The sequence below is a fragment of the Schistocerca serialis genome, chromosome 8 (assembly GCF_023864345.2).
Source record: "Schistocerca serialis cubense isolate TAMUIC-IGC-003099 chromosome 8, iqSchSeri2.2, whole genome shotgun sequence".
Lineage (NCBI taxonomy): Eukaryota > Metazoa > Arthropoda > Insecta > Orthoptera > Acrididae > Schistocerca > Schistocerca serialis.
In genome coordinates this window covers 38,432,833-38,460,542 of record NC_064645.1, presented here as the reverse complement: position 1 = coordinate 38,460,542, position 27,710 = coordinate 38,432,833, and the positions used below count along the sequence as shown (strand labels likewise).

General features: G+C 40.3%; 1 protein-coding gene across 2 annotated transcripts in view; it reads right to left on the bottom strand.

Annotated features, from left to right (window-relative positions):
- Positions 1-1,134: 1,134 nt before the first annotated feature.
- The window catches only part of LOC126416660 (HSPB1-associated protein 1), a 106,892-nt gene continuing 80,316 nt past the window's right edge, over positions 1,135-27,710 (bottom strand). The window contains exon 7 of one of the 2 annotated variants that reach the window (XM_050084456.1): positions 1,135-1,958. In XM_050084456.1, the coding sequence (XP_049940413.1) occupies positions 1,548-1,958 (411 nt within the window). In that variant the 3' untranslated portion in view covers positions 1,135-1,547. The remainder of the gene's footprint in view (positions 1,959-27,710) is intronic. The other variant, XM_050084457.1, reaches the window with a different exon arrangement.

Here is a 27,710-nt window from a genome sequence, read left to right as displayed (position 1 = left end):
ACCCGATGCTGCACCTGGCAGTCTCTAGTCCCTGCATGTCTCGCACGGCAGCTGTCATCTCTCACCCTATCCGTTCCCTACTATCCCTCCCTCTTCTCCACCTGACTCCAGATTGCTATTCACATGACAGTTGCATTCCTGTCAGAATTGAAGATGGTGGTGGTTTTGTGTGTGTGTGTGTGTGTGTGTGTGTGTGTGTGTGTGTGTGTGAATGCATGGGCATTTGCTATGCTGGAGAAGGCTTTGGCCAAAAGTTATAATGTGTAACAGTCTTTTTGTTGTGCCTGTCTCCAACTCAACAGGTCATCTTCATAGCGAGAAGCAATCTATCCTTTTCCTAATGTTGCAAAAATATTCAATCAGATTTTGATACCATTTCAAATTAGTGCAGAGATAAGCAACTTGCTTTACATGCACACAAACATGCAGTTCACAAAATGAAAAAATGCAGAACACTATGGCTACAATATTAATGGGTCTCAATTAGAACCAGTCAACAGATACAAATAACTGGCTATAAACAATGTGTACAGATATGAAAAGAAATGATCAAATACACTCATTTGTAGCAAGCAGGTGGCTGACTTTGGTTCAGTGGCAGGAAACTAGGAAGAAAACCCAGTCAGCCTAGATACAAGACTGCTTAAAAATCACTTGAGTAGCCCCTTTTAGAATACTGCTCAAGTGTGTGGGACACATAACAAGTAGGACTAAAAGGGATATTGAACATATGCAAAGTAAGGGTAGCAAAAATGGTTACATGTTTGTTTTACTAAAGGGGGAGTGTCACAAAAGTGTTGAAACAGCTGAGTTGGTACACTCTAGAAGACAGATGAAAATCATCCCATGAATGTCTACTTACAACATTTCAAGTATCATATTAAGTGAATAATCTAGATATATTCTTCAGCCTCCAACTTAACAGTCACACACAAATCTTGAAGAGACAATTAGAAAAATTACAGCATACACAGAGGCATTTATGCATTGGTTTCTCCCTCACTTCATAGGTGATAGGAATGGGAAGGAACCCTGACATGTGGTATCATGCTGAGAACACTCTGCTATGTCTTTCACAATGGTTTGTTGAGTATGTACGTAGATGTGGAATTACCATAAGGCTTGTAAAATCCTACAATTTATTATAAAAATATGCAAAACACATGTACTTAAAAAAAAGGAAGAAAGAAATAACAAAACAGTTACACAATGGATATCACACTGAAATCATTGCTCTTTTTCTGACAGACACAGCAGACTCTGCATCTGCTAATTAACAACTAATTTGAAGTGGTAAAATTGCATCTTCACTTATCTGTCTAAGCATTTTAAAGTTTCTATTGAGTGTACATATTATTTAACGAAACATTCTTTACACAATTACATAATTCATTGCAATTAATGGAACACCAAATAACAAATTTAACTGCAGGAAACTCTTACATGGACCAGAAAAAAAGGGGAAATAAAATATGCTGCAAATGGGTTTTGGAAATGGTTGACTGTGTTGCCTTGTACAAAAATATTAATGAGAAGGTCAGTTCCTGTCATCTTAAATTTGTCTGTTTATCTGTTTTCAGAAGTACATCTCTGACTGCTGCGATGACTGTTGGGTGGCAAAATGCATTTAGACACTCTTCTAACAGTGTTCTTTGACAATTCTTCTCAGAGTCCGATTTATCAAAAGGTACGTTTTTAGATTTATCAAGCAACAACTGCTGAAAATCTGCTACTGGGCAAGTAGGTACAATATTCAAAGCCGTTTTACTTATGGTGGAGTATATTTTACTTTTGTCTTCTTTTTCTTCTTTGCTTGCTGTAGTGCTCACTAACTTATCAGCAGTAGTGTGTGTGTCAGATGTGGTCACACCTTCAGAGGTTTTATTCTGTGTGTGCCTCTCCAAGCTTATCTGCACTAGCCGAAGAGTATCTTCAAGTGGAGAGACTGGCAAGTCAACCTATAAAAAGAGAAACCACAGAGCAGTCAGCTTCACAGTTCATTTACAGACTGTCAACACAGAAATTAAACGTAAAAGTCAACATCTGATAGATTCAGGCTGAACCTGGGTCAGTGAAAATGAGATAGATTTGTGAGTAATTACAAACTTGCCACTAGTACCTGCAGTTCAAATTTATCACATTATGTTTTTTCAAGAAATTGAAGAATGTAGCAACTTCTGGGTACTGGAGTGACTTTTTTTAAAAAAATTATGTGACAATATTTAACTTGAGCAATAAAATTTAGTTACTTATGGTACATCGTGAAATCTCAAAAAATATATAAAATGAATCTGAATACTCACTTTTGAAGTAGTACAAGAGGAAAAGCACTGTAATATTTTCCAGTAAGCAACTCCACAGCATATGAATCGAGAATGGAGAATCCGTCAAGCATTGAAAAAATGAATACCAATGCCTATAGACACAGTGTAAGCAGTTCACACAGGGAAGCAGTGTTATTTGTTGTTAGACAAGGTGCATTAGGTGTATTTTCTAATGGCTTATATTGTAAGGTTGAGTGTGCAATTACTGGTAGATTGGAATGTTGTGATATATCCGATGAAGTACACTACTGGCCATTAAAATTGCTACACCATGAAGATGATGTGCTACAGATGCAAAATTTAACTGACAGGAAGAAGATGCTGTGATATGCAAATGATTAGCTTTTCAGAGCATTCACACAAGGTTGGCACTGGTGGCAACACCTACAACGTGTTGACATGAGGAAAGTTTCCAACCAATATCTCATACACAAACAGCAGTTGAGCGGCGTTGCCTGGTGAAACGTTGTTGTGATGCCTCGTGTAAGGAGGAGAAACGCGTACCATCACGTAGCCTATCGCGATTGCGGTTTATCGTATCGCGGCAATGCTGCTTGCGTTGGTCGAGATCCAATGATTGTTAGCAGAATATGGAATCGGTGGGTTCAAGAGGGTAATTTGGAACGCCGTGCTAGATCCCAATGGCCTCGTATCACTAGCAGTCAAGATGACAGGCATCTTATCTGCATGGCTGTAACAGATCGTGCAGCCATGTCTCGATCCCTGAGTCAACAGATGGGGACATTTGCAACACAACAACCATCTACACTACAGTTCGATGACGTTTGCAGTAGCATGGCCTATCAGCTCGGAGACCGTACCTGTGGTTACCCTTGACACTTCATCACAGAGAGGAGCGCCTGTGATGGTGTACTCAACAACGAACCTGGGTGCACGAATGGAAAAACGTCATTTTTTGGGATGAATCCAGGTTCTTTTTACAGCATAATGATGGTTGCATCCGTGTTTCGCGACATCGCAGTGAATGCACATTGGAAGCGTGTATTCGTCATCGCTATACTGGCGTATCACCCGGCGTGATGGTATGGGGTGCCATTGGATACACGTCTCGGTCACCTCTTGTTCGCATTGACGGCACTTTGAACAGTGGACGTTACATTTCAGATGTCTTATGACCCGTGGCTCTACCCTCCATTCGATCCCTGAGAAAACCTACATTTCAGCAGGATAATGCACAACTGCATGTTGCAGGTCCTGTACAGGCCTTTCTGGATACAGAAAATGTTCGACTGCTGCCCTGACCAGCACATTCTCCAGATCTCTCACACCAATTGAAAACGTCTGGTCAATGGTGGCCGAGCAACTGGCTCGTCAAAATACGCCAGTCACTACTCTTGACGAACTGAGGTATCGTACTGAAGCTGCATGGGCAGCTGTACCTGTACACGCCATCCAAGCTCTGTTTGACTCAATGCCCAGGCGTATCAAGGCCATTATTACGGCCAGAGATGGTTGTTCTGGGTACTGATTTCTCAGGATCTATGCACCCAAATTGCATGAAAATGTAATCACATATCAGTTCTAGTATAATATATTTGTCCAATGAATACCCATTTATCATCTGCATTTCTTCTTGGTGTAGAAATTTTAATGGCCTGTAGTGTAATAAGGACAGCAATTAAATTTTTAGAAGAGCTACACAGGCCTCCTATTACTAATAGTCCAGACCATCACTTTTTTTAAGGTTATGCAGGAACTATCAGTCACCACGTAAGGACAGGCAGGAATGTACGACAGAGAGATTCCTAAACATCAACAATGCAATGCTTGGTACATGCAATGGAAAGGCACTTCATACAGAATTTCAAAGATGGAAACCAACACCAAGAGCGCAGACTTTGAGGATGAAACCAGACAGATTGGAAGGGCTACTACTATGAGAAACAATAATCACTGTAAATGCCACTGATTACATTTCTGAAGGCCTTTTCAGTACTGTTAATTACCACGGAAAAAATGTTTCTCTATGATGAAGGTGGCCTCAATTCCTTTGTTGTGGTTTCATATGATCAATGTGGAAAGCTGGCAGCAGTGAAAGTGTATGATTAGAAGCTGAATGGAAACAAAGTGCACACATGTGAAGACATGATGGACTTTATAATAGGTCAAGATGAAGACACGGCCAAAATAATAATGATGAGAGATGAAGAGAGACATAACAAAGATATGCCATGGTTAAATTCCCTGCTACTTTCTATGCCCACCATTTAATCACATAACCACATGCAGATACACACAACAAAATGATAGCTTTGGCTAGGCCACAAAGACTTTTTGTACAATGGAAGTTCTAATGGTCAGCCTTAAAGATGAATTAGTGTCACTAAGGTAATTGGAAAACTGAGCAGCAACAGAGCTATGCCGTTGTGATGTGACATACATTTCATTAATGCAAGCACATCCCTGTGGGAAGAGGGTAAACTCTTTCTATCACCATGAGGGTGCTGAAGCACATTAGAGATTGTTAGTTCTTAACATGACTGCCATCATGTGGAGATTTGTTTGACTTGTTCTGGTGTAAAGTCAAGTTCTGGCATGCCAGGCAGGAACATTAGAGCAGAGAGATCTGTGAAGAAGACGTCAAGAAATAGTATGCTGACCGAGCCCTCTCTAGGACGACGATGCAATGGCTGCACCCTCTACATGAAGAGGACATAAGCACCGCGCCACCTGGCTGTGACCCAGTTCTCTGAGTTCCATAGCAGCGATTTCAAGAATAGCATCAAGACTAGTCAGTTCGCTCCTATTCCGTAGCATTGTCTATACTAAAGAGATTTCTTATTTTGTCTGTCGCTCTTTGCTTGCAACACATCTGTAGTTCACAAAGTTAAGAATTATCATTTCCTTTTGTAATAAACTTCATTAATATGATTTGTTTGAATTGTTGTGTAGCGATCAGAGAAAGCAGGTTTCCTAGGCACCCCATATTCGATGAGTAGGCAAGATACAAGACTTAAGAGACCATTATATATAAAAAGAATGACTGTCCACATGCCTGAAGAAATTATGAGTGCAAAATTCCAGGTAAGCATTGTTAACTTGAATAATGCAGAAGTGGAACTAATGCAAGGTTCAGTCATTGCAACAGCATCTAACATCTACATCCATATTTTGTAAATCACTGTGCAGAACACTGCAGAAGGTACTTCCAGTTGCAGCATTTGTTAGGGTGTTATCTCATACCATTTGAATATAGAGTACATGAAGAATGATTGCTGAAAGACCGTCGTGCACATTGTAATTAACCTAATCTTAGGACTTTCACGGTTAATTGGTACCTTCATGCGTCTGCCACTTCAGGTTTTTCAACATTTTTGGACATATTCATGTGAGTCATATAACCTTGCCACCCTTCTTTGTACACACTCAAAATCCTCTGTTACAGTTACCAGGTATGGGCCCAACACACTTAAGCACTATTCTTGGATAGTTTGCAGAAGCGTTTTGTAAGCAATATCCTTTGTTGACTAGCTGCATTTTCTAAGTATTCTATGAATGGACCTAAGTCTGCCAGCTTCTTTACCTATGAGTGAATCTGTATAATTGTTTCAATGTGTGTATTTTTGCATTTTTTTAAGTGCACAATTTACAGTTCTGAACATTTAAAGCTAGTTGTCAATATTTGCACTGGTTTGATGCCTTCGCAAGATCTGACTGAATATTTGTGCAGCTTGTGTCATATAGCACATCTTAGACGACAGATATATTGGATGGCACTTTTGTGGACCATTTCTGCCATCCTACTTGTAGATGGCCATGAACTGTGCTTTCTTCCAACCAACAAGCATAGTTTTTTGTTCAAGCAATCTAAATTATGGTTAAAAGAAGGGCAAATTCAGTCTTAAATGCTGTATAGAACCTAATTGGGATTCAATCAGACTGCAGTATTGTCCAATTTTGACCATTCCAGATATTCTCAGTGGAATATTCACTAATATATGTATCATTTATCTTTGCAGGGGTGGAAATTTAAAGTGGGACAGTACTTCTGTAACTTTCTGTGTAAAGGAAGATTTGGCAATAGTCTTCAGCATTCTTGTTTTTGCTTTTCAACTCTCACTTTCAGTTTCTGTTTGATCTATGAATGGCTAGATACTAACTTTAGTGCCACTAAAATGCATAGATGTGACCAGAATTTTGTTGGGGTATTTTTATAAGGTTCTGCTATGGTAATTTAAGAATTCAAGCATTGCCAGTGTATTTCAATTAAAATTTTTCTATCTATAGATCTATGCTTTGCTTTACACCAGTAGTACAGTAGCTGCTGTTTCTTTACAGAGACTACATGCCAAAGCCCACCTCCCATCACATGATGTTCAACAATGTACACATCTGTTCTGTGTACCGTCAACAGTTATAGTTCCTCTAGATGTTCCTTCCCAGAGCTACATGTTGTGTTCCAGTTTGAGATGTGCACCACTGTCTGTATCTAGTTTACTGGACTTTTCAACTATTTTAGTTGCACTTTGTGCTTTGGTAATCATTATTGGTACAACTGCCTCAGGGGTCACTGATACCAGATTTGATGAGGATATCCTTAAAGAGATCCAACTTATTTCCATGATGTGTGGAATTCCAAATCATCTGCTCTGTTAAGTTTTCTGAGAAGCTTGTTTCACAAGATATCATGCCACACTCACCACTTAAAAAACTATAATCATCCCAATTGATTTTAGGATGTTCAAAGTCTTCTCCAATGATGAAAGTGTGAAAGGTGAACATAAATAATAGTGAAATGAGGTTTTCTCTGAAGTTTCAAGTCACATCTGGGGTTGAGTCCGGTGTCAATACAATGATCCAATGATATGTTTATGCCCACCCTTGATACTGAGTCTTGCAGAAACACTCTCACATGTACCGTCTATTACTACCATGGTGTGTTTGAGTTTTGTGTCCACTGTGGCATATACACAACCTCCATTTTCATGAGCCTATCCTTTTTATTGGCCAAAAATGTCAGTGATGTCTATTTCCGAGTTAAACAATCTTTCTGTACCTAGTAATAAAGTGACCTCCATTGCCTTTTATGACTGTGTCAATCTCTAACACTTTGTTTTGAATGCTTTGTCATTTGGTCACAAGGATTACAATAGTCTTGCCTGGAGGGAGAGGGGTGGGGGCACTTCTTTGGATCCTGCGCCAACAGTTTCAGTTTCAGTGGAAGACAGCACTCTGAATTCCTTGGTTAGATGGATGGATGCGATACCCTGGGTTATCTCTGGTAAATGTCTCCCCTTGCGCAGAGCCTCCAGATTTATGACACACACAAACAAATACGCAAATGCGTGCATGCACATGGACACATGCGCGATAGTTAGCTCTCTCTGTCTGACACAACATCTTTTGATTGCACAGTCTCAACAGCTTAAGACACTGGCAGATACCATTAGGAGACTCATTTTCTGCTTTTGACACACTACAGAAAAACTGATAGAAAAATAAGCAACACTGACAGTGTTCCTTATATAATATTAGCTGTATTTCCTCAAATGTCACTCACAGTTGATAATATGGTAAGCAGCCATCACTAAATGTGCACTAACACAAAAAGTATTGTGATGTATTAAACCTATACAGCAGCTGGTAGATTTACGCCAACAGTCGTTTAAATTTTTCATTGTTGATGCTTACGCTTTGGCTGTTGTTTGTATGAATATTTCAGTTAAGAAAGCCTCCTTCAGTCATTTTAATATATTATTTATTGCATTATGGATTTCAAAGCCTGTGGCTTCATCATCGGCTACATTTTGGCTGTAGCTACATGTTCATTCTGCCAAAGAATGAGTCAATTAAATGAAGGATAATGTTAAAGAAAATCTGCTACCAGTCACTTCTGAAGATGATGATGTTTGGTTTGTGGGACGCTCAACTGTGCAGTCATCAGTGCCCATACAAAATCCCAATTTTTTCACAGTCCAATATAGCCACCGTAATGAATAATGATGATGATCAAATGATGAGGACAACACAAACTCCCAGTCCCCGGGCAAAGAAAATCCCCAACCCAGCCAGGAATTGAACCCGGGACCCCATGATCCAAAGGCAGCAATGCTAGCCACTACACCCCCCAGTCACTTCTGAAGGTAGCTTATTTAAAACATTTCAGACTTATGCCCATACTCCAGTGAATACATTAAGTTTTGTCTTTCATTCATGTGTTAGTGATCACTGTGCACAAGAAAAACAGAGACAGATGTAAAATGATGATGGAAGTAATGTGTAGAGGATGATGGTTGATTTGGAGGTGAAATATAATTTTCTGCTTTGATCAGAGCACCACCACCCATCAACACCTATCCTACCACCAGTGGCCTCCATGTCAATCCTTCATAGCATCCAGACCCTCAATTGCCGACCTTTTCCTGCAGTAATACCCTTCCCAACTTCTTCCCAACATATAACAATATCCAAATCCAAACAAACCCAAAACACTTGTGAGCTTAGCCACCAAAAACTTCAATCCTGCAGAAATTTTAGTCCTATCTAAAGGCCTCACCTTCAGCCCCACACCCAAGTTCAACCATGCTGGACTCATCAAAGATCTACTCTCCGTCTCCTGACCCCCACAGTGGAAACACTTTTTTAGCTACCAATCCCTCCTACCAAAACCAATCCAATCCCTCCTAAAAAAGCCAATCCAATCTCAACACCGAATCTTGCCTCTTCCAGTACATACATACAACCAACTGTGACTCTCCTCCTCTACCACCTAACCACTGTCTAGTTACCTTCTAGGAATTCCTTACCTGCAACTACACTTCATAATCATCATCATCATCATCATCCTTCCCCAAGTCCATTACCTCTCAATGGAAGAAAGAAATACATCCACAACCTCGAGACTGATCCTGCAGACAAGGTACTGCAAGTCATGATGAATCACAGCAACTACCTGACAGAAGGCATCCACCAATTATCTGGCTCTTCCCACCACAGGCCCCTGCCCTAGAGACCCCATCCCAGAAGTCTAGCATTCCAGAATCCTTCCCCCGAACCCACCTCCCTCCTCCCTTGAATGATTGCTCACACACTAACCTTATACATGCTTCCCAAAATCCATACGTCCAACAATCATGGATGCCCCATTCTATCTGGTTTCTGTAAGCCCATTGAAAAACTCTCCATTCTTGTTAACCAACACCTCCAGCCTCTCATATTAAACATACGAACTACTACCTTGAGAGACTCTTGACTGTCCCCACTGCATTATCACGTGGATTCCTACTAGTCACTGTTGATGCCATCTCCCTCTAAACCAACATTCCCCATGCCCATGGCATTGTTGCTATCGAACACTACCTCTCTCTCAATGTCCTTCCAATCCCAAAATCACTATCACATTATTCATACACCTAATTGTCTCCTCACACATAACTATTTCTCATTTGAGGAAAAGATACATTTGAAAAGAAGAAGAAGATGAAATAAAAAGAAAAGGAAAGAAAAGAAAAGGTGACACATCATGAAGGATTTCTGGATGGAATGGAACTTGGAGGACGTGATGTACATCTACAGACTAACAAATGATTACAGTTTCAGAAAAACTGGATACTTTATTCAAGAGGAAGAGCTTCACAAATTGTGGAAGTCAATAACACATTGGTTCACCCCTGATCATCATGCAAGTAATTATTCGGCTTGGCACTTATTGATAGAGTTGTTGAATGTTCTTCTAAGGGATATCGTACCAAATTCTGTCCAGTTGGCATGTTAGATCATAAAAATCCTGAGCTGGGCCCTCAGCCCTCCCCTTAATGCTTCAAACATTCTCAATTGGAGAGAGGTCTGGCGAACCTTGCTGGCCAAGGTAGGGTTTGGTACATATAAATACAAGCAGTAGAAGCCCTCACTATGTGTGAGCAGCCATATCTTGCTGAAATGTAAGCTGAGGGTAGCTTGCCATGTAGGACAACAAAATGGTGTGTACAATATTGTTGACACTCGACTGTGCTGTAAGGGTGTCATTGATGACAATCAAAAAGGTCCTACTATGGAATAAAATGGTAACCCAGATTAATGCACCTGGCTGTTGGGCCATATGGTCTGTGACAATCAGGTTGGTATACCATCACTGCCACTGCCCTGGGTGTCTCTAGATGTGTCTTTGGTCTCGAATCTCATTGACTGGAATAGAATTCCCTTCAGTGATGAGTCCCGCTTTGAACTGGACCCCAATGATCAGCCAGATAAAGCCTACCTACCGTACACACGGTGAGAGTTTCTACTGCTTGTCTCCATGCTTGCCAAATGCTACCTTGGCCAAAATGGGCACTGGGTCTCACCACAATTGAGAATGTTTGGAGCATTATGGACTGTACCCTTCAACCAACTCAGGATTTTGATGATCTAGCATGTCAATTGTACAGAGTCTGGCATTATATCCTTCAGGAAGACATCCAACAACTCTATCAATCAATGCCAAGCCTAATAACTGCTTGCATAAGGGCCAGAGGGTGCCCAATGTGTTACGAAACTCTTTCTCTTGAATAAATCATCCAATGTTTCTGAAACTGTAATCATTTGTTTGTCTGTATGTGTACATCAAGTCTACTGACTTCTATTATTTTTTGGTAATTCCTGATTCCTTCAAGATGTGTCCTCCTACCCCACCCCTTACAGTGCACGAGCCTGTTCAAAAAATTCTGGAACTTTGCCCACAAAATTTTACTATGCTTATCTTTTACTTATTGTGCAACGTTTCCTTTGAAATACTCTCTTCCACAATTGATACACTGCTCCCAATGCCATTTCCACATTCGGAAGCAGTCTTGGTACACCTCTTGCCCTATCTGTGAATTTTCTTTTATCTCATCTATTGTTGCAAATCTTTGTCCTTTTGATGGGGTTTTCAACTTTGGGAATAAAAAAAAAGTCCATGTGGGCCAGGTCTGGAGAGTATGTAGGATGAGGCAGCACAGTGATTTCGTTAGTCATGCACCAACAGGGAAGACCGTGCAGGTGTGTTATTGTGATGCAAGAGCCATGAATTTTCTCACCACATTTCAGGCTATTTCCTTCTCATATTTTCTCGCAGGCATCACAACACATCCTGATGGTACTACTGATTAACAGTTTGTTCCTGTCGCACAAATTTGTGATGAACTAATCCTTCAAAGTCAGAGTAAACTATGAGCATGGCTTTGACATTTGCCTGACTTGAGCAGCTTTTTCTGGTCTTGGAGAACCTTTCCCGACCCACAGTGAAGACTGAACCACGGTCTCAACATAATAACCGTAGGCCCACATCTCATCACCAGTTATGATTCTCTTAAGGAACATCTTCTTCTCATTTGAGTGATCTAAAAGTTCTTCACAGATTGTGAGGCAAAGGTCTGTCCGGTCTTGACTCATGAGCTGTGGGATGAACTTGACAGCAACACAATGCATTCCAAGATGTTGTATCAGGATTTCACAACATGATCCAATTCAAATGTTACATTCTTCTGCAATCTCTTGGACATTCAGTGTTCCATTGGCATGCACAGTTCTGTTGACGTTCTTGACATGAGCATCATTGGTACACATTGATGGGCCATTTTTAAACTGTGTGTAACATATGTGACACCAAGTATGGCTTTAGCATTCATCACCATCTGCCTCTGTAAAGGTTTTCTTGAGTTTCACACAAAATTCAACTCAATATAGCACTGAACAATAACTAACTGACATACAATAATGAAACTTTCAGCTGTTACATTTTAAACACAGGTGAGTGCAGGGACGCCAATGGCAGAAGTACTTAACCTTCAATAACAAAAACTACCAACAGAAAGAAGGCTCTGCAATGGGTAACACTTTGTGTAGTCTCCTATCGCATATTTCTATAAATCACTTAGTTAACAAATTTTTAAAGGGTAAAAGCAAACTGACAGAAAAAGTAATTTATTATAAAAGATATGTTGTTGATACTGACCTATGTTCAATGACATCGTAAATGACATAGACTGTCTACCAGCTGAATTCAGCTCTCACCATACAAACACAAACTTTACAGTACAATATTAAGTGAATCAGTCTATAAATTTCCTCAATCTGACAGACAGGAATGAATACAAGCATGATTTTGCCATGTACAGGAAACCAACAGCCACAGACCTTCTACCCTCATCTAATGAGGACCTTACCTTTTCTGCAAATGCACTTATGCTGTTTATAGAATTTTTCTGTTTCTACAAAGCACATTGACTTTTACAAATAATAATGTTTTTTGTAACAAAATTTTCAATTTTTCTGGCTACAATCTTTCCAATTACTCTAGAGAACACTAGTGGAAGTGATACAGGACAGCAATTTGCCTTATCTTCTGTTGAGTCCTTTTTGCAGAAATTAATAGGAGGTATACAGAATTATTACCTTATTTCATTCTTCTCAGTGCTCTCTAAAAGCTGGGCACGCAAGTGGATTTTTGTGACAGGCCAGAACCGCAGGCCATTTCTGTGGACACTGTTGATGAATCTGGTCTGTCATTTTCCAGTATCATGCTGGCCCTACCCATTGGACCTATTCTCTGAATCGTGCCCGGAGGCTGGATCCATTTGTGTGTGCAGTAAATCAGTGAACTTTCTTGATTTTTCAGTTAACTCAGGACTATAGTGCATGCTTAACAGGTCAGAGGTCCAGGCAACAGATTTCAGTGCTCGTGACAACATCCAACAGAAAGTATATTGTACAGTGTGAAATATTTAGCAATTATTTTACGGCAGTTACATTTTTGGATTTTGAAACATGTTTATATCATCAACAGGAAGTTATTATGGATGGTAGCAGGAAGAAAAGTTGCTGTGATTTGTGTGCTATGTACTTGACAGTAAAAAAGCACAGAATAATCAAAAGATGCATTGCCAAAAGGCAATCTTCCAGGCATATGGATCTGACTCAGAAACATGGGCACTCCTCTGAGAATCAGAAGATGTGATATGCTAGGAAAAGGCCATTCTCAACCCTTTTGTAAAGTACAGTAATTCTTAATACCTGCAAAACAATGGTTGTAGCACAGTTATGGGTAACACAACAATGAACTTAGTACAAGCAACTCTTTGTTGGCACTCCCCACTCAGAGACATATCAATGTGATCCTGTGACCTTGGCAGAACTACTAAGGCTTCACCCCCTTCCTGAAAAGCAACTTTTCTGCAATATTTCAATGTTTACTACATACATTTAGGAAATTTTGTAATTTGTAAGGTAGGTTGATTAACAATGAAGTTTTATTGAAAAAATATTTCTTAAATCAGCTATAGAGATGAAAGGATACAGATAAGTCATATCATAGGTGCAACCACAATGAAGAACTGTCTGTGAAGAGGTCAGATTATGCTGTACCTCATGAAAAGGGGCAGCAGCTTTTTCACTAGTTGCTGGATGACTGACTGACCTGGCCTTGTAGCATCAACCAACATGGCATGCTGGAACTGCGAAAGGCTGAAAGCAAGGGGAAACTACTGTTGTGACTTTTTTTCTCAAAGGTGTTCTGCTGTACTGAACAGTTAAATGAAAATGGTGTCCTCTCAGGTAAAATACTCTAGAGGTAAAGTAGTCTCCCACTCGCATCTCTGGATGGGGACTACTCAGGTGGATGTTGTCATCAGGGAAAACAAAACTGGCATTCTATGGGTCACAGCATGGTATGTTAGGTATCTCAATATGGTAGATAGCTTAGAGAATTTAAAAAGGTAAATGGATAGATGGATGTTAGATGTAGAGGCAGTTAGTGAACTGCAATAGCAGGAAGAATGTGATTTGTGGTCAGGTCAGTATCAGGTTGTCAACACAGAATCAGATGTACATAATGCAGGTTTAGGTCTCATAATGAGTAACATGATAAGAATGCAGGTACACTACTATGAACAGCATAATGAATGCATTATTGTAGCAAAGATAGACACAAAACCAACTGCCACCACAGAAGTACTACTTTACATGCCTACTAGCTCCACAGATGACGATGAGAGTGATAGAATATATGATGGTGTGAAGGACATTGTTTAGATAGCTGTGGTGAAAAGGAAGACATGGAAAATACTAACATAACATGGACTTGGGGAAAGTAATGGAAAAGGTTGCTGCCTGACAGGATATTGCAAAGAGTATAACTGAAACATTGCCTATACTTGATTTAAGGATCATGTAAGAAGACAGTATATGTGGACGAGACCTAAGGACACTGAAAGGTTTCAGAGTGATTATGTAATGGTAAGATAGATATTTCATTTCAAGGAGCATATGTGGACACCGACCATAATTTATTGGTTATGAACTGTAGGTTAAAAGAGAAAAATTGCAAAAAGACAGGAAACTAAGGAGATGGGACCTGGATAACTAAAATAACCACAGGTTGTTTAGAGTTTCAAATGGAGCATTAGACAATGTTTGGCTAAAATAGGGGAAAGGAATACAATAGAAAATGAATGGATTGCTTTCAGGGGTGAAACAGGGACAGCAGCAGAGGGTCACATAGGTAAAAAGATGAGACCTATTACAAATCTTTTGTATGTCACATACTAAACTAACATAAACTAACTTATGCTATGAACAAAACACACACACACACACACACACACAAATTCCCAAGGGAGGACTCGAACCTCCGGCAGGAGGGGGCATGCAATCGGTGACACGATGCCTCTAACTACGTGGCTGTTCCACACAGCAAATTTGCTAGATGCGGATCTTGGTGAAGAACAGTTTTGGTCCAGAGAAATATAGGAACATACGTGGAAATAATGACCCTACATGTCCTAGAAGACATGTTAATGAACGGCAAACTTATGTTTACAGCATGTGCAGATTTAGAGAAAGCTTTTGACAATGAGGACTGGACTACACTCTTTGAATTTTTAATGGCAACAGCGATAAAATACAGGGATTATAAAGTTATTTATAACTTCTAGAGAAACCACACTGCAATTATAAGACTCAAAGAAATTACAGGGAAGCAGTCGAGGAGAAAGTGAGACAAAGATATGGCCTATCCCCAACACCATTCAATCACTAATTGAGCATGCTATGAAGAAAACAAAAGGGAAATTTTGATAGGGAATTACATTTCAGGAAGAAGACATAAGAACTTTGCAATTCACCGATGTAATTCTAATTCTGTCAGTGACTGCTAACAATGTGGGATATTGTCTCAAAAACAGGTAATGAGAAGAATGTCAGAAACTGTAAAACAAGGGAAATGGAATGAAGTGTTGGTAAATTAGATGATGCTGAGGATGTTAGATTGTGAAATTAAATGCTGAACGCAGTGGATGAATTTTGTTAATTGGACCAAAAAAAACCTGACAATGGCCGAAGTACGGAAGAAATAAAATGTAGACTGGCAATAGCCTGAAAAGTTGTTCTGAAAAAGTACAATGTGTGAACATTTAATATAACCCAAAGCGTTAGAAAATCTTTTCCGGAGGTATTTGTCTGGGATGTAGCCTTCTATGGCACTGAAATGTGGATGAAAGGCAATTCAAGCAGGAAGAGAACAAAAGATTTTGAAATGATGTGCTGCATAAGAATACTGAAGATCAGATGGGTAGATGGAGCAACAAATAAACCAAAATGGGGCAAAAAGAAATTTAGGCATAACTAGACTAAAAAACATCCTGAAGGTTGGTTGGTTGGTTGGTTTGGGGAAGGAGACCAGACAGCGTGGTCATCGGTCAAACATCCTGAAGCATCAAGTTTGTATTTGCTCCTAATAAATATTGATGCTGCATAATTATTAATTGGAAATAAGAAAGGGCTATAAATAAGGACTGAGAACATATTTTTTTTTTACCAGAAATTAAGTTTTTATTATAAGTTTAGTTTCCATTTCCTTACCTTGAGTGAAGAAAATTGAGTGGATAAGTCACAGAAGTGAAATCCAGCAACTGTGTCATGGTCTGCTGACAAGATAGCTGAATTTGACAGTCTGCTTCACCTATATTCCAGCTCAAGTAGTTTTTTTATCGTCTTTAAATTGCTAAAACTGTGTTGAAAAGGTACTGCACTGGAATTTTTATTAATTTCCTAAAAGCTATTTTAATGGTGTACCCCATACTTTAAAGAAACTCTTCAAAGTATGTTCTTTCTACTGGAATTTGATAGCCAATGACAATGACAGCATTGTCATCAACGTCAGAGCAATTCATGTCAACCACTATTTACAATACTAACCGTTCCTTCTCTGCAGTTATGAACTTTGGTTTTTCTTTACAATAACCACTATACTCTTGAAATTTTACCATTTCAAGCATTATTATAGCACTCATCACAAAGAAAATTTCAAACTTCCACCACAATATTAAAATATTATGCTCACACAATCACTATATATGGGACTAAGGACTTATAATACACTACAATGCATTACACATGGAGCTTGGGTTATGGAAGCAATGGCTGTACAAGCTTTTAGCAGATGCAACCTTTCAGTAGATAAGTGCCACTATTTCACAGAAGAATATATGGATGAAAAAGTCACAATTTAAACAAAAATAAATAAATAAAAAATATAATAAAATAAAAAAAATAAAAGCATTTTTCTGTACACTTGAAAATGATATGGTAGTACTTGTAGTGGTATAAATGCCTATAAAAAAATTAGAGCTTTTCAAAGTTATTTTTTAAAGTCATTACATTTTACTGTAATTTTGACTCACTTCTGTACAACAAGTAACTATTTTCTGTAATCCTACTAAGGCCTTTGACTGCATAGATAATAAAATTATGCTAAGGAAACTGAAATGGTATGAAGCTAAAGGTCTTCTCCTTGCACGGATGAGTCATATCTTAACAAGAGAAAATAGGGGGTCCTAATAGCAAATGGCACAGTAGCATAGCTGACAACCTTGAGGATGGGCTGCCAGAAATAAAATAACAAGTATGGCTGATGGAGGGAACCTCCCCTGGAAAATCTTAAAAATTATAAGCCTGATTTAGGCCTTTAAAAGCTAGATTTCAGACAGTTTCTGGCCCAAAATAAAGAACATTTTCCAGGAATAAAAAAACTGTAAGTAAAACAAATCAGCATTATCATTTGTGTCAGACTTGTCTTCATGGAAACTGTTAACAATTGCTGATGGAACAAAAAAAGTTTAATTTCTTGCATTTTTGACAAACAATTTAAAAAATACTTAGCAGCTAACACTTTACACATAGCGTTTTTGAATTCTAAAAGGATGGATAACACTACTGAACAATCTTCCACAAAATTACCAGAAATTTCAGAGTCTATAATAATTTATTTATGGCACATTTAAAAAAAAAAAATTAAAGGAGAGGCAGCCATTATTATAGCACTGTCAGAATGGAGTGTATTATTAAGTATGGATAAATAGGTGAACTGCACATCTTGAGACATCACGTGGCTAGAACAACTACAACAGTTTACAGAGAACTGCCTTGAACCTTGTGATGTCACTTGGTCCAAAAACAGTTTTATTCTTATCCTTTAAGCTGACACGTGCAGAACAAAAACTTTTCATCATCATTCAGAGTAATTATCTTAGTAAGTTGTAGTGACAGAATCATTTGTAGGCAGGTTTACTATGTACTCATGAAGAAAATCATTACAGCAAAATGTAAACAGCATCTGTTCAGTTTTTTTTTTTTTTTTTTTTTTTTTTTTTTTAGAGCATCAAATTGTGAAATTCTATTTCTGCAATTTTTTTTAGTAACTTCTAATTATGATGATGAATGCATAATAATAATTACACAGAATCCGTAATAGTTGGGAACGATGCAACTGAAAGAGTGGGAAGCATTAACATGTTGACTGCTGTTGGGCCACCAGTGGCCACATCAGAACCATGTGTCTTATGCTGTTTGCCTTGCCCAGCCTGGTAGTGAAACATCCACCGTGAAACATATGGCAGTCTACATGTTAAATATGGCATGCTGCAAGGTTCAGTGCTTGGCTTGCCTCTGTTCTTGGGCTATGTAAATTATTTCCTGGAAATATCGAAGGACTCTTCAAAAACTGTAATGTTTGCTGATGACACAAGTATATTGATAAAAGGTCATACCTGACACACACAGGAGAATAATGGAACAGGTTTACAACTAGTTCATAGCCAACAGCATAACCCTTTATCTTTCAAAAAATTGTATGATGTACTCCCAAAGAAATGAAAATAAGTTACACATACCAGAAATGGAAATTATTGGGTATACACTGTATGAGTCTCCATATGTGAAGTTTCTGATTATCCAGATAATAATAAACTGAGGTGGCATGATCATGTGGATGAGTGAACTAAAAGGCTCAGTTTGCCCTGCACTATACTTAGAAATCTATCTCACTGTATCATCCTGGATAAAAGATTACTGTAACACTTTGCATACACTTGCTTGCAATTAATGACAACAGTGGATGAGTTCACAGATACAATCAATATACAAATAATTTCCATAATGACTGTGGATCCCTCTCTCGGGCTCAGAAAGGAGTGTTATATTCTGGTGCAAAGATCTATAGTAGGTCATTTGTGAACACCATGCAAGAAACTGAAAATTCCTATCTGAATACTTGGACTCAGGAATTAAAATTCAGCCTAACTCTACCATTTCAACAAAAATAACAAATTTTTGAAAATGTAAGTGGATAGATAAAAGATCTACTCACCAAGTGCTGGCACAAGAAAACATATAAGGGTTAAGTAAACATGCAATCTTTCAGGGCCAGTAGCATCTAAGGATTGAAGGGGGAAGGAAGAAGGATGAAGAAAAATGACTGGCAAGGTTTACGAAATGGGGAGAGTTAAGAAGTCACAAATAACCCTACGTCAGGGAAGACTTATCGGATGGGATGAGAAGGAAAGACTGACTGTTGGGAACTACATGGGACACAATTTTTTTAAAAAAAAAAAAGGTGAGAAGTTAAAGGTGGAAGATAGGGCCATAAGAAAGGCAGAGATTATTGACAAGAAATCAGCGTGAGAGTTAACCCGATCAGAAAACTAAGTAAATTGTTTGTGGTACATGTGGGGGAGAACAGAAAGATCAGGAAAAAACAGCTAAAAACATTAAAAGGGAGTGAAGAAAGGAACAGTTCCTGACAATAAATGTAGAGACTGAAGAAAATTAACATAAAGTATGGATGGACGGGTGGCGAGAACCAAGGACATGTTGTAGTGACAGTTCCCATCTACAGAGTTCTGAGAAACTGGTGTCTGGGGGAAGAATCCAGATGGCAAGTGAGGTGAAATATGTATCAAGGTAATCACTGTCATCGCAAGAGGGTATTGCATGTTGCCAGTGCACACCTGCTGTTTATGCCCTGTCATCCTAACTGATAACTTGGTGGTAGTCGTACCACTGCAGAAGGCCAAATAGTGTTTACATAACAGATGGAGCACGACATGTGTTGTTTCAAAGGTGGCTCTCCCTTTGATAGTATGCCTTGCCACTTATGGGGCTGATATAGATAGTGGTTGGAGGGTGGATAGGTGAAGTCTTAGAGCGGGAATGATCACGGGGTAGGAGCCTGACGATAGGGAAATGGGCGCAGAAGGAGCATTGGGTCTGAGCAGAATATTGCTGAGATTTTTTTGGGGGGGGGGGGGGCACTAAAAAGCTATTCTGTGTGTGGTGGGCAAAATATCAGACATTAATTTCAGGACATTATTTTAAAAAGTCAAGGCCTTGTTGAAGTAGATCATTAATACATTCAAGACCAGGATAGTAGTGAGTGATGAGAGCTGTACTCCCAAGTTGTTTTTTGGAGAGATAAACAGTACCAGGACTGGAAGTGACAGCCCTGGAAATCTCCACGTGCACTAGCCTGGTGGGGTAACTATGTCCTGTGAGGTGAGAATGGCGGTGTATTGGTGAAAAGAGTCTGCATCTGAACAAATATGTTTGCTTCAACTGTCAAGGCTGTACAGGAGGGATCGTTTGAAATGGAAAGGATGACAACTATCAAAACATAGTTACAGTTGCTTCTTGGTAGTTTTGATGAGAATGGAAGTGTGTAGCTGATGTTTGGTGGTGGTGCATGATGGTGGACAAAATGTCAGACAGAATTTTTGTACTGGATGGATCTTGACTTTTCAAGCACACAGATAGTGGTCTATGGAAAGTTACATAAATGCTTTGTTTTAAGTATTAGATAAAAATAAGAGCGGAATAGTGTGGGACAAGCAAAAATGTTATTTTTAAAAGTATCTGTTTGTCTCTACATATACCAAGTAATGTAGAAGCAATAATCATACTTATCACTATGATTAAACTAGCAGAAATCATACTTTGTTGTTAGTATACTGTACACAAGTAGCCAGCTGTGGTCACTCCTGCCTGTTGATGTCTGACTTGATTCATACCACATCACTGAAGGCTCTCTTTTGTGATGCGACTGACAGAACGGCATGAGTGAATGGATATAAATGATACTGCAACAGTGCCTCTAAACTAATGTCACATTTTTTGTTCTTTTGTATTTTCTTTCCATCAATTTACTTTTTTTCTATGAAAAAGGGGACTTACGATTCTTTTTCAACTTGACCTCAGTTCTGTATAACAAATCAGTGATTTGTAAAATGTACTTTTGGAGTGACAGAAATTATGCATTAATTTACATATAGACAGCTCAAGTAACAAACAATGGCCACTCAAAAAAACTGTCTTAAAATCTAGAACACAAGCAAAGACAAAGCACACACTGGAAACAACAAAATAAGCAAATAAATATGTTACCATTAAATTGATAAACAAATAAAAATATACATGTGTTAAAATCTCCTTTGCCAAAAATAACAAACTACGTCATTGCTTATGATACACTGGAGGCCTCACAACTCCTATAACCGAACACAGTGGAATCTACAAATTAAGCTCTATTGACTGCATTTCATTCTACATTTGAAAACCTCATTAAAACTCCACAGTAGGAAGCCACATGTACAACAGCAGACTTACAATGAGAGGCTTAACAACCTCATTGTCCTACACATTGAAAATGACAGGAGAAATGGAGATTTATGAGAAGAAAGGGAAATACGGTTCTGGAAGGTGAAATTCAATGATCAAATACTCAAGGAACAAAGACTTTTGACTACAGCAAAAACTGCAGTATTTATGAATGATGTACCTTCGCTCATGATGCATGCGATTTCAGAGGTCGTGCGTCCATACATTTCACAGACCTGCTTATGGAGGCCACATGGGTCGACCCCCTGGTGTGTTCTGGTGAGTCGCCAAAGAAACATTATTATTTAAGCGACTGCAAACGAGTGCTCAATCTATTCTGCAACCTGTGTATCTTACGTGTGACACAATAAAGTACTATGTTACATAAATTGTGTTTGTTCTTGTTGCAACAAACTTAGCAGTGAGTGAGGGCTACATCTTCTCAGCATGTTAGCGTCAGTGCTAAGTCACCTGACAAACATCTCAGTGGAAGAAATACTCCAACATATCACAGCCCAGCAGCAAGTTTTTGCAGGACAAAAGCAGGCTCTCACCAACATTCATAATCAAGTGACATCTGCTTGTTCACAGCACGTTACTCTTCTGTCAGCGCAAACACCATTGCCATTTCCTGCATAGGATTAATCTACTAAAGACTGGGACTCCTGCAAGACACAGTTACACCAACATTTTCAGGATTTTTGCATGAGCAATGCAAACCTTTTTAGGGTTTTTTCCTTTCCTGGCTTTTGCTGCATGTGTATCAGTTGTTGTTGTGACAACCTGCACCTTTGCAAGAACTGGGCTGCTTATCATTTGATGAAATGTGCAAGCTTCTCTCAACTTACCATAGTCATTGCGATGTGTAGAATTTCACTGTTGTTAGAAATGACCAAACCAATCTTACAAAGCCAGGGCTGCAGAATAATGTGGGCTCAGATGTTATCATAAATTTATCACTAGTACCCATCACAAATCCTACACTCAACACACGGTGCCACATATTATTTGTCTGGCACCTGATAGGGTAGTCCATGAAGAAGCACTTCAGCGTGAGAATCTGATGCTTACGGCTGTGCTCAATATAGCACAGTCCTTTCAAGTGTCACAAGCCGCAGGATATAAGGTTGCTGCATGGGGAGAGGTGTCTGAAGTTCCTGTCAACAAGAGTTGACTTGTGTAGCATGCAGCAGCATTAATTACAGCCTTAGCACCAACACAGCATCACAACACATGCTGCGTGCCCCCCTTCTGTCTCGCCCATACTGCTTCATCCAACATGAGGGTACTGCATGCCCTATGCATTGTGATGTTTGCAACAAGTGTCAAATACAAGGCCACATTGCATCAGTGTGTAACTCCTCTTCAAACGTGGCACACACAGTAGTACTGATGGGCATAAACAGTATCTCTACAATGACTGTCTCCCCAAACACACTAACAAAGAGATAGAGGGGCTGGCCAGTACTTACCTCAGCTCAGTACAGCCGATAGATACACATAAAACAGAACCGAAAATTTACGTTCCTAGCTTTCGGAACAAATGTTCCTTCATCGGGGAGGAGAGAGGGGAAAGGAAGGGAAGAAGGGAAAGTGGATTCAGTTACTCACAACCCAGTTTATGAAGCAACAGAGAACCCAGGTTGTGAGTAACTGAATCCACTTTCCCTTCTTCCCTTTCTTTCCCCTCTCTCCTCCCTGATGAAGGAATATTTGTTCCAAAAGCTAGGAATGTAAATTTTTGGTTCTGTTTTTTGTGTATCTATCGGCTGAACTGAGCTGAGGTAAGTACTGGCCAGCCCCTCTACCTCTTTGTTAGATCTTTGGCTTCCCTCTGATAACCATGCCTCCATCCTTGCTACCCTCCCTATTTTCCTTTCCCTGTTGCTTCATAACCTGGGTTGTGAGTAACTGAATCTCCTTTCCCTTCTTCCCTTTCTTTCCCCTCTCTCCTCTCCGATGAAGGAACATTTGTTCCGAAAGCTAGGAACGTAATTTTTCGGTTCTGTTTTATGTGTATCTATCGGCTGTACTGAGCTGAGGTAAGTACTGGCCAGCCCCTCTACCTCTTTGTTAGTATTTGTTTCACATCTTTATATGAGATTTTCCATTAATCATTTAGATCCCCAAACACACTGTTTATTGACTTGTGTGTGTTTAATAAACTGCTAAAAATGCAAGTGGACACAGAAGCTGCACTAACTTTAGTAAATGCAGAAACATACATGGACTTGGGCTGCCCTCCCCTTACAGTCTTGACAGAAGTTGGTTAGCTACAATAAACAGCAGATGTTGATCCTAGGTCAGTTCTCTGCTCCTGCCCTTACAAATCTGTTGTTTGCTCTCTCAACCACCTTGTTGCAGACTGCAGACTTGTTCTGGGTTAGATGCATTTAACACTTTTGGTTTCTCCATTGCCAAGCAGGTAAATTTAATGTCAGATCAAGTTCTGTGTCAGCAACTGGAGTCCCTCTACTCTGAGTTTCCATCTCTGTTTTCCCATGAGCTGGGTTGTGCTACCAGTTTTCAGGCACACCTTACCACGAATGAATCCCCAGATCGTCATTTTTTTGGGTGCGACAGGTGCTTGTCACGCTACATGACTCTGTCAAGACTGAATTAGACCATTTGACATCGCCCAGTGTCATTCGCCTTTTCTTCCCGTGAAGTCTGATTAATGCACAGTCCGTGATAGACACATACCCTTTGCCTCACCCTGACAACTTGCTCTCAAAATTGTGAGGTGGCCACCAGTTTTTCAAGATTGATTTGTCAGAAGCATACCTCCAGCTCACCTTGGATGAGGTCACGAGGTGCCTTCTTGTTGTCAATACACCTTTCAGCCTATACCAATATCAATGCTAGCCTTTTGGCATTGCTAGTGTGTCCACTATTTTTCAGCATTATTTACAACTGCCAGCCTATTTTCTGTTTTTCAGTCTACAGGTCTCAAGTGCAATGTTGCCAAATCTCAATTTTTTCAGCTGTCGATTGAGCACCTAGGGTTTGATATTTCGGGTCAAGCTGTTGCATCACCATGTTGATGCAACTGCAGCTTTTCGGCAGCCAACCTCTATTAAGGAACTGTAGGTGTTTCTAGATAAAGTTGCATACTATCATAAGTTTTTACTGGATACATCTACTGCTGCTCAACCACTGCATGTGCTTTTGCTTAAAAATGTGCCTTTTTTCTGGTCTCCAGCTTGTGACCGAGCATTCACTTTCTTAAATCTAAGCTTCAATCTGCCCAATGTCAGGCCACTTGTGTTGGGCACATATTCCTCTCAGCACGGGCTTGGTGCAGTGTTCACACACAAACACATGGATGGGTCAGAACAAACCATTGCTTACACTTCCAAGACTAATTCCTGCTCAGCAGCCATACTCTCAGATTGAAAAGGAGGCTTTAGCGATGGTGTTCATCCTCAATAAATTTCATGGCTTCTTGTATGGTTCAAAGTTCCATTTAATCACAGGTTCCAAGCAGTTGGTTGGTCTTTCTAACCCTTCGGCTTCCATGATGGACAAGGCAGCACATCAATTACAGTGGTGGGCTCGCTTCCTCTCCTATTACCAGCCAACGGTGCAACACACAAACGCCGATGCCTTACCTCGCCTTCTGATTGGGCCTGATCCTGTGTTTGATCAGGACAAATTGTTTCTTTCTATTTAGATACTGAGAACCAGAATGTGGTTGATGGTTTTCCTATCACTAGTGCCACAGTAGGATTGGCTGTCACCATGCAACCTGTACTTGGTTTGGTCCTCTTTTGTGCAGCACGGGTGGCTGGAAAACCCCTGGGCAGTACCTTGGATCCCTTGCATAATTACTTCTCCCTCCAGTAGCGCCTTTCCATGTCTGTCGGGGTTCTTTCATTAGCTATGGAAGACGCTGCTCCCCAGGTTGTGATTCCTGCTTCCTTATGCTGTAATGTACTGCAGCTTCTGCTCAATCATTTCTGTAACAGGTATTTTTCTGTGCCTAGTGTTTTTATATATGTATGTGGTTTTCCCACTCCTAGAATGGAGTGATGATGTAACTTCATTCATGACACAAACAATTTCAGAGATCGTGTATAAGTTCACAGGCCTGTTTACAGAAGCTTTTTTTTTGTGGGGTTTTAGGGCACAAAACATCTAATGTCATAAGAGCCCAGTAAAGAATCAGAGAATGCGGGAATCACGAGGGGAAAAAACCATTGCGAGGTCCACTACAAAAAAAAAAAAAAAAAAAAAAAAAAAAAAATAATAAATAAATAAATAAATACACACACATCAAGACATTTCATTACAGACGTTGACAAGAAACCGGAGTCACCAGGTAAAAATCAAATATCTTTTGCCACATTACTGCTTTTAAAAAACTTAAAACGTGATCCACAGCTCGCACGTCATCTGTTAAAATGTCCGGCAAAGCGGGCGGCAGTCTGACCCTGAAATGTAAGTGGCTAAAATAGTGGCAGAGATTCAGGAAATGTCTGACTGTTAATGGTTGGCTACCGAAAGGACAGCTGGGTGCAGGGTTGCCACTCAACAAGTGGTGGTGACTAAAGCGGCAGTGCCTATTCGCACCCGAGCTAACATTACTTCCTCACAGCGAGACGGACGGGAGGAAGTCAACCAGGCTGTTGGAAGAGGTTTCACTTCTCTGAGTTTGTTCCCATGAAGGGAGCACCAATGGTCATGCCAAAGTGATGTGACATGCTGATAGAGGAAAGTTAAAATATCTTGTGAGGGAACAGAGTAAGAGGCGGGCTGACCGAGATGGATGGCAGCCTTGGCTGCAGCATTAGCAGCGTCATTCCCAGGTAAACCAACAAGGCCAGGAACCCACATGAACATCACTTGGGGTCCCCCATCCAGGAACAAATGGAGACTGCATCAAATGGGCTAGTACGGAAGGCACCAGTGGCGAGATGGATACCCAAATGGTGTATTGTATTTAGACGGCGTAAGATAGAAGGCCATACAGAGGAGTACACAATGCATCCATAATCCAACTTGGAGCGGACAAGAGGCAGAGGAGGAGAGTCCGGTTAGCTTCCCAAGAGGTACCACTCAATACACGAAGGACATTGAGGGACCGGGTGCAGTGTGCAGCCAGGTAGGACACGCGTGGAGACCAACTGAGTTTCCTATTGAACGTAAGCCCTAGGAACTTCATTGCATCCATGAATGGGAGAGCATTTTGGCCCAGTTGCAAGGACGGTGGAAGAAACGCCCTGTACCGCCAGAAGTTGACGCATACAGATTTGGTAGCAGAAAAACGGAAACCATTTTTGACACTCCACGAATAGAGACAGTCCAGACAATGCTGAAGACAGCATTGTAGGAGACATGTCCGCTGGGAGCTGCAATAAATAATAACGAAAAGAGAGCTGGAAATGACAGCTGGAAGGCGGTCCATAAGGGTTGATGGCTATGGCAAAGAGGACGACACTCAGTACGGAGCACTGAGGCACCCCATTCTCCTGTCAAAAGGTGTGGGATAAGGAGAAACCCACACATACTGGGAAAACTCAGTCAGTTAAAAATTCCCGAATCAAAGTGGGAAGACAACCGCAGAGGAACCATGTGTGCACAGTACGTAGAATGCCTGTCTGCCAACAGGTATCATGGGCTTTCTCCAAATCAAAGTACATGGCCACTGTTTGTCGCTTCTGCAGAAAATTATTCATGATGAATGTCAACAGGGTGACGAGATAATCAACCGCGGAGCAGTGCTTTCGGAACCCACACTGAGCATTAGTGAGAAGATCGTGTGACTCCAGCCACAATACTAATCAACCATTGACCATGTGTTCCATCACCTTAGAAATGCTGATGGTAAGAGAAATTGGATGATAGCTGGAAGGAAGAGATTTATCTTTACCAGGCTTAGGTAGGGGAACAATAGCAGCTTCACGCCAAAGTGTGGGTAATACACCGTCAGTCCAAATACGGCTGTAGGTATCGAGGAGAAAGCATTACCCCACGGGAGGAAGATTCTGCAGCATGAGGACATGGATTGTATCGGGCCCAGGAGCAGAATACCTGGATGAGGAGAGTGCACGCTTGAGAGTATTGTAGCATTCTCGATTCAAAGAGAGAAAAGAGATTGCACGAGCCTCCTCCGCCTGTTTCCGAAAAAGGAAGGCAGGATGGTAGTGGGTGGAGCTTGAAACCTCTGCAAAGTGTTGGAAACATCGACAGGTTCGACTATAACATTTCCCACCACAGTCAGACCAGAAGTCAGGGAGTGGACGGTAGTCCTGGAAAGCTGGCACAGGCCACCCCAAACAAGAGAGGATGGAGTAAATCTGTTGAACGAGCTGGTGAAGGAAACCCAGCACGCTTTCTTGCTTTCCTTAATAGTGTGACAGCACTGCACACATACACTCCTGGAAATGGAAAAAAGAACACATTGACACCGGTGTGTCAGACCCACCATACTTGCTCCGGACACTGCGAGAGGGCTGTACAAGCAATGATCACACGCACGGC